Source organism: Lonchura striata, chromosome 7, assembly GCF_046129695.1.
Source record: "Lonchura striata isolate bLonStr1 chromosome 7, bLonStr1.mat, whole genome shotgun sequence".
NCBI lineage: Eukaryota > Metazoa > Chordata > Aves > Passeriformes > Estrildidae > Lonchura > Lonchura striata.
In genome coordinates this window covers 22,939,701-22,959,492 of record NC_134609.1, presented here as the reverse complement: position 1 = coordinate 22,959,492, position 19,792 = coordinate 22,939,701, and the positions used below count along the sequence as shown (strand labels likewise).

The 19,792-nt window shown below is 49.1% G+C and overlaps 1 protein-coding gene across 1 annotated transcript; it reads right to left on the bottom strand.

Moving 5' to 3' along the window:
• Nucleotides 1–1,466: 1,466 nt before the first annotated feature.
• DUSP5 (dual specificity phosphatase 5) lies at nt 1,467–11,264 on the bottom strand. Its single transcript, XM_021526018.2, has 4 exons — nt 10,733–11,264; nt 6,480–6,622; nt 4,889–5,108; nt 1,467–3,110 (listed from the first exon to the last, which is right to left on the bottom strand). The coding sequence occupies exons 1-4, from the start codon at nt 11,124–11,126 to the stop codon at nt 2,710–2,712; spliced, it is 1,158 nt and encodes a 385-aa protein (XP_021381693.2). The 5' UTR covers nt 11,127–11,264; the 3' UTR covers nt 1,467–2,709.
• Nucleotides 11,265–19,792: the final 8,528 nt, after the last annotated feature.

The following is a 19,792-nucleotide window of genomic DNA, read 5'->3' as shown; positions in this document are numbered from 1 at the left end:
GGCAGCATTTGCATGCCACTCTGACTTGGATGCTGGGACTTCCTTTTGCAAGAAGGAGAGGTGAATTGAGCTTCTCCAGCCAAGAAGAGGGGACCCCTGCCCTGAGCAGGAGCACAAACATCAGTGTCCTGTGTCCAGGCATGACAACAACTCCTCTCCAGGCTCCCACAGGGCTGAGGCCTTCTATCCTTGCTGAATCCCAGTCCAGCATCTCCCTCTGCTAACACTGAGTTTAAAGCCCAGAATAAGAGCTCTCTTCCAAACACAAAGGGTTCCCTTCCCTCTCTGGGCCGGTGATCTTTTCCAGCTGTCTTGGTCAAAGTTCCAGGTCAGCAGTCGCTCTGTTAACCCCTTCAGCCCACTGCCTTGTGCCCTGCAAATATTCCATCATTGACTCTGCTGAGGGTTTCAGCTTTCCCATCCTTAAGAAACAAAGCTGGTTGTCTGCCCAGAAGGGTTTAGTGCAGTTTTAATGAGAACTGTTGACTGCTCTGTTTCTGTCCTGGCTGTAGGTCTCAGTACTCTGGACATGGACACTCTCACTAAGCTCAACAGCCTTTCTGCTTGGGTTCTTGTGTGGGCTGAGAGGCAGAAAGCCCTTCCCAGAGTTTCCCAAAGGGGACCAATTAGGTCTTTCAGAAAATTAATTGATAAATCATCTGCCTTACCTTCCTGGCTGCTGGTTCCCATGTTCAGGTTTCCCAGAGCCCAGGCAGGGCTGCTGACACATCCCTCTGACACTGGGTAAGAAATCCAAGGCACATCTCCATTAAGACCTTCTCATCTGTCAGATTTACTTCCCTGGAGATAAGGAGTAACAAGTGGATGCATATATGCACACACGGTCTGCAGCCCAGACATTTGCCATAGATTTTTTAGCTCGATAATTTGGAATTGCAGATCATAAACATGCTGCAGTGATGAGCCAGGAAGAGCCTAGAAAATTCAAGATGTAAAGGGGTACGGAATACATCAGACATGCTGATTCTTCTTTTTTTCATTTAAAGAAGTGAAGATATGAGCGTTACCCAAATGCCCTGGCTCCTGGCACCCAGAGGTGCTGCATGTCACACATAAGCTTTGCTCTAAGGACCAGGGCAAGTAGCATCCCTTGTCATGGGTTGAAAGGAAGTGGAGGCTGTGCCTAGTTCAGATTTTCATCTTCAGCAAGATGGTAAATCTTATATAAAACATGTATGAATCAAAACAGAAGTGCCTGCCTGGCTGCTGGGAAGTGACGCCACCGTGACTCATGTCATTCTGTTTAAAACAATCCTCCCCCTCACCTTCTCCCCTCTGTAGTGATGCACCTTGGTGGCTTTTCAGCACAAAGCACAGTGATACTTTCCCATCTCTCCTACCTTCTTACACCACTTTTGCACCATGGTGTTTTTCTCAGGTGACCTCTCCTGCCACCAAGCTCTCCCAAAGTACTCTCGCAGATCACTCCAAGTAAAACAAACAGCTTTCTTTTCCTGGCATTTTTTCCTTTATTATTTTTTACACACCATAAAAACCATTGCAGGTTTTTTTTTTCACATTCACGAGATCTCCTGGAAATTATTGCCATTTCCCATACATATTACATATTAAAAAATACTAAAAAGGTCAACAGACAGAGACACTCATTCTGAACTCCCTGTGGACACAGAAGCCAACGTGAGCAAGACAGAAATAATTTTTTCTGGACAAAGGCTGACTAGAGGTGACCACACACTCTAAGCAATTCACGTAACACTGAAAAAGACCACTTGACCATACACAGTACACAATGGGAACACTTGGGAAAGGATGGAGAAAAAGTTGTTTTGGAGCTGAAAGCTTGTCAGGTCTTTTTGGTGTGAAGTCCAGCAGTTACAGTGTTGTACAGTGTTACCTGATGGGATGTGGATGTGATGAGGATTGTTGAGACATTCAAGTATTTTAGGGCTATTCTTAAATAACAGATGGTAGGATAATAGCTCAGCAGGGTAGCTGATAGACCTTAAGTCCCTGCTTTACTTAAAAGCACATCCAGTAAAAAGGCAAATACAGAAGTACAGGAAATGCCACACCTGAATGGACCCACTGGTCGGGGTTGGTATCCAGTTACACCATGGACAATACCTGACACTTCAGAGGCTGGAGCACAAGAGGGGATGTTCACCTGGTTGTGCAACAGTGTCCTGGAAAAGGTGCTCCCTCTCTCCTCTCCAGCCCTTTGCTACCTGAAACATGACACAGGAGAGGGGAGGAGGAAAGCCAGAGAAAGATTTGAACAAATATTCACTCCTGCCACCTCTGTGGTTGCAAAGGTAGTGCTTTTCATTTTGCTTGCTTCCCTGTTGCTGTTGTTTATTGCTAGAAACTTTAAGTAAGGGTCTTTTAAAAAATAAGATTGGAAGGAGATGGGAACTGAGAACATACTAAATGGATTTCTCATTGTTCCCCAGGAATCTGGAAATACAGTAGTGGGTGCACATTGTGTGGTTAAAACCCTAAAAAAGCACTTTGTATTTTTTAAAAAAAAGAACAATAAAAGTTCAGAAAACCTGCCACGCTTAGACCTCTTGCATCTTACAGTCACAGCATATGGGAAGTATGACCCATGACAACCACTCCATCTCAGAGTAAGCGGATGAAGTTTCTCTATTGCACATTCATGAAATGTTCTTGTTGGGGATCACAGTTTGGATCAGGACCACACCAGCTCCAGGCTCCCCACGGTGCTCAGCAGGATGAAGATGCTGTCATTGGGCTGAGCTTCAGCTGGTGGACAGGAGAGTGGATGGGCACAGAACTCAACACTGAGGTAGGAAAGGCAAAGCATGAGCCCTCAAAGTTTTTGCTTAAAGTCAGTTCCTCTGCAAAGAAAGATGCAGCTTCTCTCTTGCACGAGGTGACAGGGGGGCTGGGGGTGGAAGACAAGATCTCTGACTCATATTGCAGCAACTGGCCCATGAAACCGAAGTTTGGCGAGATCAGGCTCCGGCGCTGCTTGATGTAATCGAAGGCTTCGTCCAGGCGCAGCTTCTTTGTCTTCATGAGATAGGCCATGCAGATGGTGGGGGAGCGCGAGATCCCCGCCTCGCAGTGCACCAGGATCTTGCCGCCCGCTCGCCTGACGTAATCTGGGGGGAAAAGCCATTGCAGACATCAGCTGCTGTCGGGCATGGAGAGGACACTGGGACACAGCCAGTGCTGGGGGACACAGCCAGGCTACCAGCAAAGAGAGCTTGCTTTTCTGTTGGGTGCTAGGCTGACATGGAGATTGAAAGACAAGGAGGACAAAACCCAGCTTGTGACAGACCTGAGCATGGTTACAGAATCTGTGGATCTTGATTTGGTTCTTTTTGCACTTTCTGGGCCATCCTTGTCTCCTTCCTTGTGCCTACTTCTCTTTTGGAAAAGCTGACATCCAAGAACACTGTGATGCAGGCAATGCTGTAGCTGCATTTTTCCGCCTGCAGCTCAAAATGTTGTGTAAAGCTAAGCCTGGCCAGCCCTCCCACTACCTGGTCACTCAAAAACTGCTGGGGCTGCCATTATCTTTGCTAGAAAAACAGGATTTTTCTTCAAAATCCTAACTCCCTGCTTGGCCAGTTGGCAGCAAACAGCAGTACCAGGAGGTACCCTTGGGTGGAGAGGCTAAGCTCAGTCCCTGGGGCCTCACCACAAAGCACACAGGCACTGGTAGGCAGCTGCTAATTATAGCCTGGTTAAAGGATGCTTGGACTTAAGTCAGGATATAAAAGGCTTATGCAAAGCACCCATTTTACACAACAGGAGCCACTGTGGTTACTCACACAACACAATGATTGTTATTAAAGAGAATGCGCTTAAAATAAGCCCTTTCCATACAAAAACACTGTTCAAAAAATAGACTGGTTTCTGCTCTATTGCCTTGAGCAACATGTTCAATTTTCAATGTATGGATAACTATGAGTGTAGTGCCCAGGGAAACACACAGAGCTGAGGAAGTTATCATTTGCCTGCCTTCAATTGTCTGCCAGGGTACTGCCACCACGACCAGTTATATTTAGCTACTGCACGAAATAAGGAAGACATGGATTTGAGTCATCCCCAGCATCTACACTACATGCCCAATTTTAAAAGAAAGTGAAAATTAAAGTTGTCCTTGAAATCTGGGAAATTTCTAAGTGACTTGACAGCCATCAGAAGGGGTTGAGGATCGGACAGAAAGGTGCCATAAATTATTATTTCCCTGAAAGGTGTGAGATGTCCAGAAAGGGGAAGGACCCTCAGGTCAGGTTTTTGTAATTCTGCCTGCACTGTTGAAGGACTCAAACTCAGGTGAGCAATGAGTCCAGTGAGCTTGTAACTGTGTTTCATTCTCTTTCTCTCTTGAATACTCCTGGAGAGCAACAGTACCAATTTCAACACGATCTCCACCCAGGCTAAGGCTTCTCCACCCCACAAAACCATGTTGTGCTCCTCGGGGAGAATCCTCTCCTGTGCTCCCTGACACAGCTCGTGTTCACTCACCCACTCAGCCAAACACGGAGGATTTGAAATGGAACAGTACAATCTTTTCTAAAGGCCACCTCATTTTGTTGCATTAGGGTATTTGATTAAAGGGTGAGATACAAGTATGATCAAAAGGAGGAATGTAAAGAGCTCTCTGATAAGAGAGGACAATGGATTTCTAAGACTCCACCTTTGGCTATCTCAGCACAGGAAGGCAGGCAGTGATCTGACTCTGCTTCATCTGGTTGTTACTGACTCTAGCATGCAAGTCCAACGGACTGGGTTTTTTCCCTTCACAAAATTCAGTAGACTGCAATGTGTATTTTATTTTGAAATTAATTAAATGTATTTTTAATTGACTTTACAATTTAAATGAGTTTAAAATACATAAAGATCTAAAAAATTATTCATTTGTACCTACCAATGAAGTCTATGGCTTCCTGGAAGTGAGAGCTGATGTCTGCTGTGTGGCTGTCCTCCACTGGGATCCACTTGTAGCAATACTGGTCTTTGAAAGACTCTGAGCTTTTCCTGGAGACATTTAGCAGGGCTGTGATGTGCAGGTTAGCGAGAAACTCACACTTGGAAGCATGATAGGCACTACCAAGGTAGAGAAAAGGCAGGATTTCAACTGGACCACCCTGGAAGTGAAGGAATGGAAACATGTAATTCTTTTTTCAAAAGTCCTGAGACCCAAGACCTCCCAAGGGAGCCCATGTGGGTGCCTGCTCCCTCCCTGTTTCACTTTTTTGGACCCCAGTGCTGCTGGCCAATGAATCAGTGGAAAAAGCCCATGCAGGAGAAATGTTTTCGTTTTCTTGTCCACATCTGCAAGGTACAAAGTCAGAGCCAGCCTACTTATGTGCAGGATGTTTGTGGGTTTCTTTAAAGTGCTACCCCTTGCAGCACACCCAAAGTGCTTTCATAGGTGGTGCCCATTCCCACTGAGGCTTTACCAAAATGGGGCATGGCAGGGAGCCACATCCAGCAGGGATGAAGATTAGGACATAGGAAGAGGCTGCTTTGGGTCAGCCAGGACTTTGCCCCTCCGGTCACATCTCCAAAAGTGAAACAAAGCAAAAAAACTGGACATAGGCTCCCCATCCCCCTTCACCCCACACCTCTCTGGAGCACAGCAGCTCCTGCATCACCCACTCTGAGACGTCAGCTCAGTTCTTCCTTCCTTCCTCAGCACAATCAAAGACTGGATGACGAGATGGTGAAAGGAAAGCCACCATCTGACACGGCTTTCTGAGCTGGCAGGTAACTTTCCATGATGCGCAGGAGCTGCTGCCACCCCCCAGCTGCTGCAAGAAACTGCCTTTCCACTGCCCCTGAACTGCCCACACGGTGGGTTCCCATGCATCAGGGACAGGTGGCAGCCTGCCAAGGTGGCAGGGGGACGCCTGGTGTAGGAGGTACTCCCTGGGGAGCACAGAGGCATCACAGGGACTCCCCTGAGCAGCAGGAAATGCACACACGCACGCCCTGGCGGAAGCGGCCTGACCGCAGGGTGACATCTTGGAGCACACATCATCCCCGGGCTGGGTGGGCACACGGTGATTTCCTCTCTGGAAACCCCACTTCCCCAGTCCCATGGTGGGTCTCATTTCTCAGAGGCGCTGGCCCCTTGCCAGCCTCAAACTCCTCCCGAGATCTCAGAGGAGTCATGGGCAAAATGTGCTCCATTGTCTGCTGGAAAAGTGACACTCCTGGCCGCCTCTCCCCTGCCCATTCTCAGTCTCCTCTGGAGGAGTGAGCTGCTGACAGCTCATGCTGCCTGGGTGTGTGATAAGAGAATTCTTAAATACAGTTTTGGGGGCTAGATACAGTGTTTTGCCTCCTTCTGCCTAATTTTCAAGCCAGGTGGAGATAATGCTGACCAGCCACAACTTAGTCACTGTCCACGGCAGCACCAGGCCCACTGACACCCTGGCAGCCTCCAACAGAGCCTGGTGGCAGTAGGGAGAATTCCCAAGGGGAGGGTCACCCACCACAGCTGTGACACACACCTGGTCATAAGCAGGTTTGTGGTTGGCACTCTGCTTCTCACAGTGGCTGGCAAGGTTCCTCTCTGCTTCTGTCCTCTCTGGGGAAATGAGTTTTCCATTCACGCAGCACTCAGGATACTGAGAGTTAAAGGTTTCATATCCCCCTAGGGAAACAACAAAAAGAAGCACATATGAATATTTGCCCTCCCAAGGACTGGTTTAATTCAAGTGAAGAACAAACACAGCTCCAGTGCTTGCAATTCAGTGGGACAGCAGTGCCCAGCAATGAGCTCCAGGGGAGTGGAAATGAAGGATAGTGCTCCTCTGGCAAATGGATTTGCTTAAAAGACTTTGGGCACCCAAAGAGAAACCTCTGATACCATTGACAATTATTAACTTGCCAAAACCCAGTGAATTCAGATTAAAGCTGTTAGCAAATGTAATTCTGTTGAGTCTAGCAACCATTAACTCCTGTACAGTGGAGACTAAACTCCCTCCCCCCAGGTTTTATACATGACTACTAATTCCAGCATTTGAGGCAGAGATTTCTGTACTCAGGATCACCTTTTCTAAACCTGTCATTAATATATTCTCTATGACAACACACAAAATATTTATTTGCATTTTTAAATGGACACAAACACAAGAGGGGGATGCTTGCATGTCTCTCATTAATCACCACAATGCATGAAGACAGTGAAGTAATGAAGATGGTCCCACTGAAACCAATCTATTAAATAACAGCTATAAAACTTAATGAAATCCTGCGACAGCATTTGACAACTGAATAGCCCCACATGAGCTATTCTGCACGGTTAAGTACTGCATTAATTTCATTCAGTGTGCTGCTAATGAAAAGGAATTAATCCTCTTATTACATTGTTACTCAAAGTTTGTCATCAGCTAAATTGTTGCCCGTTTCCAGGCTGGGAATATTCTGCATTCAGGTACCAAAAAGTACCTGAATAAGTCAGGTAGCAGAAGGAGCCTGGACACGTCAGCAGTGTGCCACATGTGTGCCACCTGTGCTTTCTCAGAGCAGAAATGAATGGCTCCTGAGCAGCTACGTTCAATTACCCTTCAGTGTGGCCCTCAAGTAAACAAGGCTTGGAAGGCAAAGTCTTCCGTTTGTGATTCATTCACCTGCAACTGTTTCACCCTGATAAGCTGTGTCGGGGTGGGTGGATTTTGAAACAAGGGAAGCGCTGAGGATCAGAGCAGCGCAGGACCCCCGCCGGCCTCACTGCCAGGGCTGCCTGGTACAGCCACCTCTGACAGTTCAGCCCTGCAATGCCACTGTCTCATCTGTTTGCAATGTTTGAGCAGTTGCGTGCTCAAATTCATGACGTGTTGCTGTCGCCCACTCATTGCTGCCGTGGGGTCCTCATGTTGCAAGTAGCCAGAACGATCCAAAGCCCACTGAATGTGATGAAAGTCTGTTTTCTATAACAGAGGGCAGGAGAGTGACTTTACAGCAAACAGACACTCAGCACCTGCACCTTTCCTCCTACCCCCAGCCACATTCTGCCAGCTCATCCCAGAGCTCACAGCATGAGGCAGTGGTCCAAGCAGTCAAGTGACCCTGGAGACCATGGTGGTGGTGGGAGGTGTTTGATAAAATGATATCTGCAACAACTGGGTTGAAAGAATTATATCCCTAGCAACTCACAGTGTGAAAAAACAACAGATACAAGAAGCTCTACAGAATTCCTTGATCTCCAACTGCCCTTCATGGGGTGAACTTTTAAATCCTCTTGTTTTGCATAGCTGACCTTATCTTCCCCTAACCCCCCAGTCCTTGCCATTGAATAGGAAAAGTATGTCCAGTTTATATAAATAGCCATGATCCCCGTTTATGCCCTATGTTGCTGTTTTTACACTTGAACACAGAAATCTGCCCAAGCCAAATGTGCATGTGTGTTTGAGCAGACATGTATGTCTCTTGAGGCAGCTCACACACGCAGCTGGTGAATGGTTAACTACAAGCCTTGGGGATCAGGATATTTGCAGGCCATTCTTACAGTGAGTCATCTGCTCATCCCATCCTCCAGCAATCTCCTCTCTTCCCCCTCCCCACTCAACCTACCTTCCCTGAGGTCATTTCTGCAAATACTGCTCATCATGGAGAGCTGAGCTGCACTTCCCTTTTAATCGATAAGTAATAGAATCATTATCAGCGCCAAGGGAGGATCTGTTATTTTATCTTTTTTTTTCCCCTGACACTACCACTCTCACCATGCTGGGGCTGAGCTCACCCAGAGTGAAACTGCACCTACACAGATGAAAGATATGACCCTGCAAGCCAGAAAGCAAGGAGGGAACAGGCATGCAATGGTTCAGTTCCAGCTGCTCTCTCTGGGACCAGATCCTCAGCATCTTGATGACCTGGTGGTCTTGATGACCTCCTCATATCTTATTGCCACGAGACCCCCTTAGCACTTAAGTAGCCAACACCTCTTCAAAGTTCTCCATGCCTAGGGAGAGCAGGAATGTAAGGGGAAATGTCAAGGAGGGTTTTTCCTGGTGGTTTTACAGCCAATTATTTGCAAAGCTGGTTGCAGATTCCTCTAAAAGACCCTTTCTCCTGATCAGAACAAAGTGTTCCAGGGTGATTTATATCCCCACTGTGCCAAGGATCTTCCCCCAGGCCACAACAGCTTCCTGGGGGTCTGTGGCCCCAGTGAATCACCAGTGCTGCCCACTGAGTCATGGGCCTGAACCTGCAGCCCGAAGCACTTCCAGAAAAGCAAAAGGAAACTGCATCAGGAAAAGCGGGAAACCTTCTCATACACTGAGAGGAAATGTCTTTAGCCTCAAATCAACAGGCTTTCAAGATAAGACACTTCACAACTCACAAGATGTACAGAGCAGAGCCTACACTAACCTCTCACTCCGAATAAACTGCCCACAGCCACAGTCACCACTTCAAAGTCTGGGGCTGGTACATGAAGTAAAAAGGACGATCGTGTGCCCAAAAAAGTTTGAGAGTCAGCAGAGCTTAATTTGGCCCCTAGTTTACCACAGACTTCCCACCATGACCCTGAAGATATTTCTTCATCTCTAGTTTAGTGTAGTCCCTAGGGATTTGAATGACACAGTGCCAGTATCTCTACCCTCCAGCAGCAGAATTTGTGCTTTTGGGTGGCTGTCAGATCCAGCAAAGGCTGATGGTGGCTGGACAGAACCAGGGTGGTGGCAAACAGCCGGGGAGCATCCTCCTTTCTCAGTACCAGGCAACACCTGGGCTGAAGATGCCTCTGCCCAAGAGGACATTACAGAAGGCTAAAACTGGGTACCTCAGGTCAAAAACTAGTGATAAAAGACTTATTAAAAGTGAATTAACCCTGGCCCTTTAGAACACAGGGGCAGGCTTTATTCAAGAAACATCGCCTGGTTTTCCGCTCCCTTTTATGGCCTCATGCTGTGGCAAGGGGCTCTTCGGGAGCTCCTTCCCCGGCGTGGTGCCGCTGCGGGGCTTCGGGCGGGAGCGGCCCCGCCCGGGCACGGCCCCGCTCCCGGCGCGGGTGGGAGCTGCGCTGAGGAAACCGAGAGGGCCGAAGGACAAAGGAGCTGCCAGAAGTGGGGGGAGGCAGGGGCGGAAGGACAGGGAAAGAGAGGGCCGCTACGCCCGCTATGCTATTTATCGTTTTATTAGCCTGGGTTACGCGTAAGGAAAACAAAGAACCGCAATCGAAGGGCTGTAATACACGTGCGGTATTTCTGTCTCCCGACGAGCCCCGGAGTTTCGCCTCTAGGTTTCCCCTGCCAGCATCCCGATGTGCCCGACGGAGAGAGACCTCTCTGCCCTCGGTGGAGGGGCGGGCATCGGTCCCAGAGTTTCGGGCGCCCAGCACGGGCGTCCGTGTGTCACCGGGCGGAGAGCGAGTAGCGGTGGCCTCGTCTCTCCTCATATCCGCAGGGCTGATTTTGTTTCCCACGCAGCGCCGATGTGTCTCCCCCTTTGATAATCTGCAACTTTTGCTGTTCTTTACTGATATTCTCTGCTTTCCCCCCGGCCTCTTAAACGCGTGGCGGGGGTGAGCGGAAAGGCATTTCGGCTCAGCCCGCAGAGTCTATCCGGGATTTATTTCCAGTAGGTGGAAAAGAAACAAAATCCCGGCGTTACCTCCCTGCCCTCCACCAATAATCAGGTTCACTGCAGGGCGAAGGAGAGGGAACGGGAGCACCTCGGGGCGGCCGCCGCCAACCAGGGGAGTTTTGAGGCTCGGCCGCGCCGCTGTCCCCCAGCCCCTGTGGCCCGGGTCCCCTCTCACCTTTCAGGAAGCAGACCCTGGCCCCGGCCTCCGGCAGGCTGGAGAGCAGGGCGTTGAGGACGATCTGGGCTGTGCTGTCCTTCTTCAGCTTCTGCCAGTGGCCCGTGTCCTGGTCCAGCACCACCACGGCCGCCAGGCGGGCGGCCCCCGCCGCCCCCTCGGCGCCCGGCAGCAGCCGGGCTCGGGCCGCCGCGTCGGGCACCACGAAGTGCAGCGGCACGGCCCCGCCGCGGGCCCGCCGCATCACCACCGAGTTGAGGTTGACGTTGAGCGAGCCGCGGAGGCAGGAGGCCGAGTAGGACAGGTAGGGCCGGCAGTCCAGCACCAGGCAGCGGGAGGGCTCCTTCCGCAGCAGCTTCCGCAGCTGGCGGCAGTCGAGGGACGTGACTTTCATGCCGGCCGAGGGTCGCGCCCCGCCGCAGCCGGGGCAGGAGCGGGGAAAGCGGCAGGAGGGTGCCCGGTGCTGGCGCGGAGCCGGCGGCGGTGGGACGGGAGGGAGGGACGGAGACACCGCGGGGCCGCACCGAGCCCGGGCAGGGAATCCCGGCCGGCGCCGCCGGGCATTTATATGAATGGGAGGCCGGGCCGTGACGACGCTGCCCATATTAGGGGAGTGACGCGCCCGCCTCCCAAACATGGACATCCCCGCCCCGCGCGCCGCCCCCTGGCGGGGATCCCCTCCCTCCCTAGCGGCGGTAGGTCAGCATCGGAGGCAGAGGAAGCTGAAAAACGCTGCAAAAATTCTCCACTCATCGGCTGGGGCTCATCCCGACATCATCCCCACCCCCTGCCCAGAGCGTCAGGAGACTAGGGAAGCGTGCCGGGGAACGGAGGACAAGGGAGGGAGAGAGAGAGACGGGGAGGAAGGAAGGAAAGAAGGAAGGGCAGCGCTGGGGCAGGCTTCTCACACCAGGTTGCAAATGGAATTTCAGTTCCCTTTATTCCCCCCTCACTGTGTATCCTCACGCCCAGAAAAGCCTGAGCCCAGGCAGACCTGCCTGCGAGAGCTCTGCTGCTCTCGGGATGGGTGATGCCCTAGATCCCCTCGGAAAGAGATGGGTCCCCTGCTTAGGCCACGGTTTGCATTAAGGCAGCTTCAACAACCGAGTGATCAACAAGAACTGCCTGGGGAACAACCCCGAGGATGCTGTTACTTAGCCCAAGGTTTACAACCTAAGGAACAACAACTAGTGGACTGAGACAAAGCAAGACGTGCCATTTCTGCAAGATCTGTGAATACTCTGAAGCAATGGGGACGGGGATGAGAGGGCCACTTGCAATACAAAAATTGCTGGTATGGCTGTTTGACTGGAGGGTCCCTTTCCCTGTGGCTGCAAGATTGTGTCTCAAGGACTTGCAAGACTTACACCACACACTGCTGACTGTGCCTGTGTCCAGAAGTCATGACACTAAGACACACAGGAATTAGGAAATTTGACACTTGCCCTTTCATTGTAGATAGTTTTGTAAAGGCACCAAAATGATGAGTGGAAATTCCTAGAAGAAGTTAAGCAAAGGGATGAACTCCAGTCAAGCTCATTGGAGCCCAGGTAGATGACAGTGGAGCTATCTAAGAGCAGGGTGTCATTTATTCTGATGGTGCCCTGAAAGAATGCTCACCACAACAGCAGGCAGGAAGTGCCATCCCTGCCTCAAATTGCCTGCAGCTGAAACAGAGAAGCATGAAAGAGACTGTGGAAAGACAAAGTTCAAGCTGATTGAAAGAATGGCAACTACTGGTTTTGAAGCAACTCCTCCTCCTCTTCCTCTTTCAATTCCCCTACAGTCCTCCCATCTGGCTCCTCTCTACCTGACCCCCCCTCACTCCCCTCCTCTGAGTCAGCCAGGGTATGAGATGGAACAAAAATAGAAGTAGCTTGTGGGTAGGGGCAGATGTTCACAGCGCATCTCAGCGTGGGTGTTGTCTTCACCTGGCCACTGCCATCACGGCAGCCTGGCTCCTTCCCTTGCCCTGCACCCACCCTGGGAGGCAGCTGGGCACCGTCAGAGCCACATGGCTGGGTGAGACCCAGTGCCAGCACGGTTCCTGTCAGAACTGGATCACTACAGCTCTGCCAAAAGCCTTCACATGGACTACATGGGAAATCTGGCATAGGCAGGGGTGCTGTGACCTAGTCCCGCTCACACAGGAAACCTCCCCACCACCTGAACACAACCTGCCTTTCCTGCCTCTCAGCCCCCAGCTTCAGGGGCCACTGTTTCCTCTCTGACAAGCAGCCTGCTTCCCTTGGGGCTCAGACCCCATAGCAGCTCATCTGGCAAACTGGTCCCAGTGGGGCATAGGGAGGGGAAGAAGTGCAGTGAGCAGATGCTGGCGCGCTCCTCCCTCCTGAGAGGAAGGAGGGGGCCAGCATAGTCACAATATCATTTCCTCTCAGGAAACCCAACTGAAATGTGGAGGGGTGAGAAAAAGAGCTTTTTCTCCCTCCACACTCCTGCCTGAAGTGATGCTTCTGAAACCGGGGCAAACTACCCCAGCCCAGAAAATCGGTTCTCTGGGGAGTACCTGAAGTTTGGCCCGCGCTGGTGGCAGTGTATATCACCAGACTTGACCTGCAGCTGACCTTCCTCCTTTTACACACCTAATGCTGAGCATCCAAACAACTGCCTTTCAGTAGATTACAACTCTGCTTTTGTTTCTTAATGGAATGAGTCACGACCACCTTTTTATTAGGAGAAAATAACAAGGCTAACAACAGCAGTACTAATGCTTCCTCTGCTGCAGGGTGCTGGATGTAGTGTCCCTGACTTCTCTGCCCACTAGCAAAATGTCTCAGCTGTACTTGGAAACAGATGAGCAATGGATACTCTTTCCTGCTGGAGCAGCTCCTTCACTTGTCGGATGCCCCCAGCCAGAAGAAAGAAAGGGCCTCAATTCCTGTAAATGGAAGTGCTTGAGTAAATTAAACCACTCTCTGCTTTAGGTAGGAAACTCCCCTCCTCCCTGCAGCATTTTACATCATTCCCCTTGGTTCTGCTGCATCTCTGCTCCTCCTCCCGCTTCCCCTGATAATCTCCCAGGCTCTTTTGGCCTTTGTCTTGGGCTTTTATCGGGACTTTCAGATCAGCTGGTCCTTTCCTTTTCTTCCAGGCTGTGTTTCCCCTAACCTAGCTCGTTCTTCCCTTCTCCCCTCCCCACTGCTCTTTGTTTCTGCCTGTTCTCAGCGCTGCAAGGGAAACTTTCTCGCTGCAGCTGGGGAGTGGTCACCCCATCTCCCGAGGGGTGGTGGCTGGACCTCCACCCAAGGGAACAGCATCCAGAAGGTATTGCCCAAGAGTAAAAAAAAATGCCTTTTGGAGAGAATAAAACTCAAAACTAATTTAAAAAGGAGGCTTGCATGAATAAATGAACACCATTTCTTGAGAAGTAAAAGAGACAGGCTCAGCCAAGTTTCTAGGGCTTGACTTGCCTCACCTGAGACATGGGACGTCCTGTCCTGGGTGTTACAAATGTGCTTGTAACTCTAAAGAATTAAGACCAAACCTCAGCAAGACCAAAGGAAGAAAGCCAGTGAGCGCCTGGAAAGGAGAAGACCAAAGATCATACAGGAGATAGGTCAGGGAGGTGTTACAGAGAGTAACCTGAATGCCATGGGGTCCCAGTCTGGGGCTTGAGCTGCATCATATCCCTGCTGGGGAGCAATCCTGAACCCACATCCTCCTATTGGTTGTGAAATGCAAGAAATTCCTCAGATAAACAAAGCATAGTACAAGGCAGCAGAGAAAATGGGTTGGCATTTCTTTAATGTTATTAAGCTTTCCATATGATCAGTTTCTAATTTTGGAGTGGCTGATGTCAAAACACTTACAGGACAAGCAGTGAGATAGGTTTGTGCCAGTAAATGGAGAGACTCAAGACACTGAAATTTATACCCAGGGCTAGGGTCAGCTGAGCAGTGGCAATAGGGAATTGTGAGACTGAGACCTCATTGGTGTCATGACTTGGTCACTCACGAAATAAAGTCTAGGATCTAAGATCAGATCATGATCATTCATCTTGTTATGAATTTCTCTCAGCCTCAACAGAACACCTGTTGCCAAAATCTGATTCTACAGTGTGGAAAGCACTATCAGACACAGACAGGAGTTGCCTGCACTCAGCATTTCTGAAAATCAGGCTGAAAGGGAATCTCAGTCTTGGTCTGATTTTTACCTGACTCATGCCTATGTGACTGTGACTGCACTGACTGTAAGCTGCTGTCAACAGCTAACATCAGGAGTGAAAGAGGAATGAACCAAACCTCCTGTCACCTTTTAAAAGCCTCTGTTCTTTCTGTTCCACTAGCTGGTGGCTTAACCCTGCATACAGATGGAAGATAATTTTAAAAACAGGGAATCTATCTATCTGCTCAATCAAGTTTCAGTTTCTCTGCTTGCCTGATATGGCCCACAGCACCGTGAGCCATATTGATGGAAAATTTGCCAGACCCAGTTATGAAAGTAAAGAACCCGTCTTCCCATTTTCAACCTCATACTATCCCTGGGGTAGCTGCAGTAATTGCTTACATGGGAAAATTATTTTGGTAGTTAGCTGCCTTTAATGTCATTAGACAAAGCCCTTTTGTTCTTTTATCAACTTGCCAGTTCTCATTTGTTCTTTTCTCTTCCTGCCACTACTTCCCCACATGCATTTCTTACCTTCTCATCCTGTCTCTTCCCTTTTCCTGGATGTATTTCCCAGGAACCTGCTCCTATTCTGCACAGGCAGATCTCCCTGCACTAACACAGCTATCACCAGCCTGGCTGGGCTTTCACTCATGTCTCTCAGCTATTCCTGCCTTTCTGCACCCAACTAACCTGTCATATTGCAAGTCCTTGTGTGTGGTTATTGCTTCTTTAGACTGTTGTGAGCCACCAAGTAACGTGAAATATTCCTACATATGCTGTTTAATTGGCTATTAGGCTATTAGGACAAGCATATCTTGAAAGAATGATGTATGCTTCAGTCCAGATCTTTTGGAAGCAAATCTTATCCTTGCTGAATCTGATTCCCTCTGCCTTGGTCCTTCTGACTGACTCATTTCTTAAGCACCAGGTTGTTGCCTAGAGGCTATAATCACATAAGTATAATCCACTGCACAGTGTGTGTTACTATGCCCACTCCACTGAGAATGAGTACAGCTCCTGGGTACAGAAATTACTTTTTAAGCTCAAAATGGAACAGCTCATGCTTTTAGCTGAGAATGTTTTTGAGCCATTTCAGTAGGCTACACAGATATAAGCAAACAAACACATTCAGTAAAACCCCATCTGCCTCTGTTATCTATAGCACTGCCAGTAACAAGAAAAATTCCCACCCCACAGCCCCTGCTTGTTTTCAGGGGTCCCCAGACATGACACAGTCACACCAGGACAACCAGTGGGTCATGGTGCAGACTACAAACCACCTCACTTACTCCAGCACAAGCATGGCATTGCACATCCCATGCCCAAAAAGCTCTTTACCCCATCTTTGCAAACAGAAAACACACAAAAGGTAGATCTTGGCTTTGGTGTGCCCTCTGGACATCACCCTAGATGGTGTTTGAGTGCTGTTGGGTCTGCTCAGGGTGTCTAGAAGGCAGCTGTGGGGAAAAGGGAAGCAGCGGCGGAGGGGAAGCAGAAAAAGCAGAGCTGGCAGGGGAGGCAGGGCAGCCGCTGCAGGAGCAGGGCTCGCTCCCTGCGGCTGCGGTTCTCCAGGAACAGGCTCAACAAAACTCTGCCCAGAAAGACTTAACAGAATCGATCCTGCCTCAGGGTACAGGTGGGCTGGATGACCTTTCAAGGAGTCTTCTTACAAATCCCTGTTTTACAGGATTATGTGGGTCACGTTCAGGCACAGATGCCTGTGACTTGGTAACTGTCCTAAAATTAAATGGCAAAGTAACCTGAATTAATAACGTGATAAATTGATTTCTTTTTACTGAGGGTCCTCTCTGCTCAAGGTGCTCTGTGGTTACTTCAAATATTGTCTCCCTCCCTTGACACTGAATCATCTAGAGAACAAAAAAATAATTTGAATGACTTTTTTTTTTACAAAATAAACCCAGTGAAATCAACTTGCAAAAGAGAGGAAATACTTTACTCTTTTTTGTTCCTTTCTCCTAGGTATCTACTTACTTAACCCCATTTAAACTTTGTATCAGCTTATTACATCCGGTGAAAGTACACTACAGCTTATTAAAATTTAAAGCTGTTACTCTGAGGGAAAACACTGAAAGCTCTTTTATGGATTAGCCAAGCTGGCAGGATGTGGCTTCGACTTTGTATCCTTCTGATGGCACAGCTCACTTGAGCATCTTTATAAAATAAACCTTCCCCATCACTTTGGGCCCATTATAGTTTTCTTTGCACCAAAGTGTTTTGTGCAAGTAGGACTACATTCCACCCCTGCATTTCATAGGCAGAGTAAGAGGGTATCATATTTAAGGTAAGGTAAAATTGAAGTAAATACCAGCAACAATGCCATCCATTTAAAAACAGAAGAGTTAAAAATAAGGGATGATACTTGCCATGCTTTTGCTCACCTCTGTCCTTAGGAAGAACAAGAACTGAGACCAGCAGGATACAAGCAATGATGTGTATTGGTACTATCAAACACACAGTTGTACTACTGCAGCACCTTCATTTCTTCTAAGTCAACTTTGTATTGGAAACCCTTGCCAATACAATGCTGCTGAATGTAATATGAGCCTTCACCACAGTTTCCTTCTGATAGAAAAGTCTGTGGGGTGACACAGCTGATTTCCTCTGCAGCTATGGCAAACAGCCTCTTGCACAGGAACTCTTGCACCAGAAACTGCCTTGCCCGTTGGTGTGCAAACTGCACCCCAGAAAGCAGGGCTTGGGTCCTCAGTCCTGTGATCCTTCAGCTTCAAGGCCATTTAATCTCACTTCCTATTATTTACTCCCTGAAGCTTGGGAGTCTGGAAGAAGCCAGTGTATCAAATTTAAAAGGGGAATTTCCAGGTTTATTAAGAGTTTAAAGAGAAAAAAACCTTCAAAGTCAAGCCCTTCCCATTGCCCTGCCGAAGTTTGTCCTAGGAAATTACTGTTCTGACAGAGATTGCTCACAGTGAAGGATCTCTAGGCCTACCTTATAGCCTACAACTAGCAGAGGGTCCCATCCTACAATCCTGATGAAGAAAGTAACAGTCCTTCAGAACATGAGGCAAATGCTCCCCCTATAAACTGCTGCTTGCTCCACCCCTTTTGCACCCAGCACATTTAGCTTTGCTTTCCTTTGCCAAGATACCAGCAGAAAGGTTCCAGCAGAGCCAGTGGCTGCCATGCTGGGGGGTTGGAACATCCATCACCATCCCTCACTCCAGCTCTGGGGTGAGGAGTGTAACCTCTGGCTGAAGATCAGCACAAGGACATCCCATTTCATATCACTACAGCTGTTTGCTGCCTGTGTGCTGGAGGTCCAGTGGAATGTGGCTTTGGGGCTGCAAGCTTTGGCAGTCTTTATTATTCATGAGCTGTGAACAGGGACTTCAGTCACTCAGCATCATGCTGCTCTCTGCCCACATGCAGGAAAATCTAGAAATCCAGGGGCAGAAAATGTGCCTCAGTGCAAACTCACCATCCCATCAGCGCAGAACGAAGAGGGCATTCGGGCTGCTCTGGAAGCATCTGTGTAGGCAGAAGTTGACTCACAGGGAAAAAAAGGTGGGAAGAGAATGGGGCTGAGCTGGGAAACAATTTGTCACTTGCCAGAACATTTGTCCAGCATTGCTTACAGTGATACTGGAAGTCCAGTTTAGGAGTGGGTGGCAAAGTGAGCCTCCATGGCAGTTGCTCATCTCTCTTCCCACCAAGCTCCTCCTCCAGACATGAATGTTTCCTTTCCTGCACCCCTGGGATCTCTCAGGAGCCCCTTAACAGAGCTCTGGGAAGCAGCGCTGGATCAGGAGTGTGGATTAAGGGGCAGTGTCCCAGTTGGGAAGGCTGGTTACTGGGACACGTCACTACCAAGACCTCAGCAGTACTGCTTTGGGAATAGGGACATCTGACACATCTTCCACTGGCTGAATCACTGACAGTTTCGGTTGTTTATAACACATCCTTCATCTACCAGGAAGGTGAAAAATATATATTTGGACTGATTTGGAAAGACCTTGGGAACCTGAACCCAAGGGGCTTAAAGACACACAAACCCAGGTTTTCCTTTAGAAATCATTCCACTAAGGGAGGTCAGTCCTAGAGAAACCTTCACTGTGCAGACATGGCATTCCTGTCCTACTACTTGAGCCTACAGAAAACAGGCTGCTCAAGCTGCCGCTCCTTTTTTTATCCTAACAACCCCAAGAAGTACCTACCCATAAGGAGCAACTAAAGCTTTTCCAGGAATAAAACACATTTGTGATATTGCAAGTCTGCTCTTGGGGCTGTGCCTGGCACCACGTTGAGCTATGAATGTATGGTGACAGGCACTTTTTTCCACATGGATCAGAACAGCACCCTCTGTGCATTCTAGCTAGCCAGAAATACCATCAGCCCATATAGGTGTCCCACCAAGAAGCACACACACAGCGTGACACCTCTGAGCACAAACCTCCAGAGGCAGAGAGGGAAAGCACAGAGAGATGGGCAAACAATGGAGCTTCTCAGGGCTTACCTCTGCCTGGTCCCTTCTGATGGTGTGGCAGCAAGGGGCCCACAGAAGGGCAGTAACAGGCTGAGAGAAGCCTGGAGAATCTCAGCTCAGCGTGGCTTTCCTGTATGGGGACTTTGTCACAAGGTAAGCATGACAAGGCTGTGTGTCTTCTCCTGATGTCTTTAAAGAGGGGAGAAATCACCTTCACTGCAGCAGGCAGAGAGAGCACAGAACATTAATTTGCATATTTTGGCAATACCCCAATGTCATTCCTAAAGGCAGGTTTAAGTATCTGCTCCCCTCTCCCACTGTGGGCCCAAGCCTTCTCCTCAGGGTCTCCTGGAGCAGCACAGAGCTCCTTGCAGGGACCATGAAGAGAGGTGTGATGAGTCCCCCCTGCCAAGTGCAGACCTACAGTAGATTTGGGACAAGCCTGTGGGATTTCTCTCTGATTGACACAG

Coding starts and splice junctions, on each gene's coding strand:
- DUSP5 (XM_021526018.2), bottom strand. CDS start 11,126: ATGAAAGTCACGTCCCTCGACTGCCGCCAGCTGCGGAAGCTGCTGCGG. Junction 5,109..6,479: donor ACAAACCTGCTTATGACCAG/GTGTGTGTCACA, acceptor CTTCACTTCCAG/GGTGGTCCAGTTGAAATCCT. Junction 3,111..4,888: donor GGAAGCCATAGACTTCATTG/GTAGGTACAAAT, acceptor TTTTCCCCCCAG/ATTACGTCAGGCGAGCGGGC.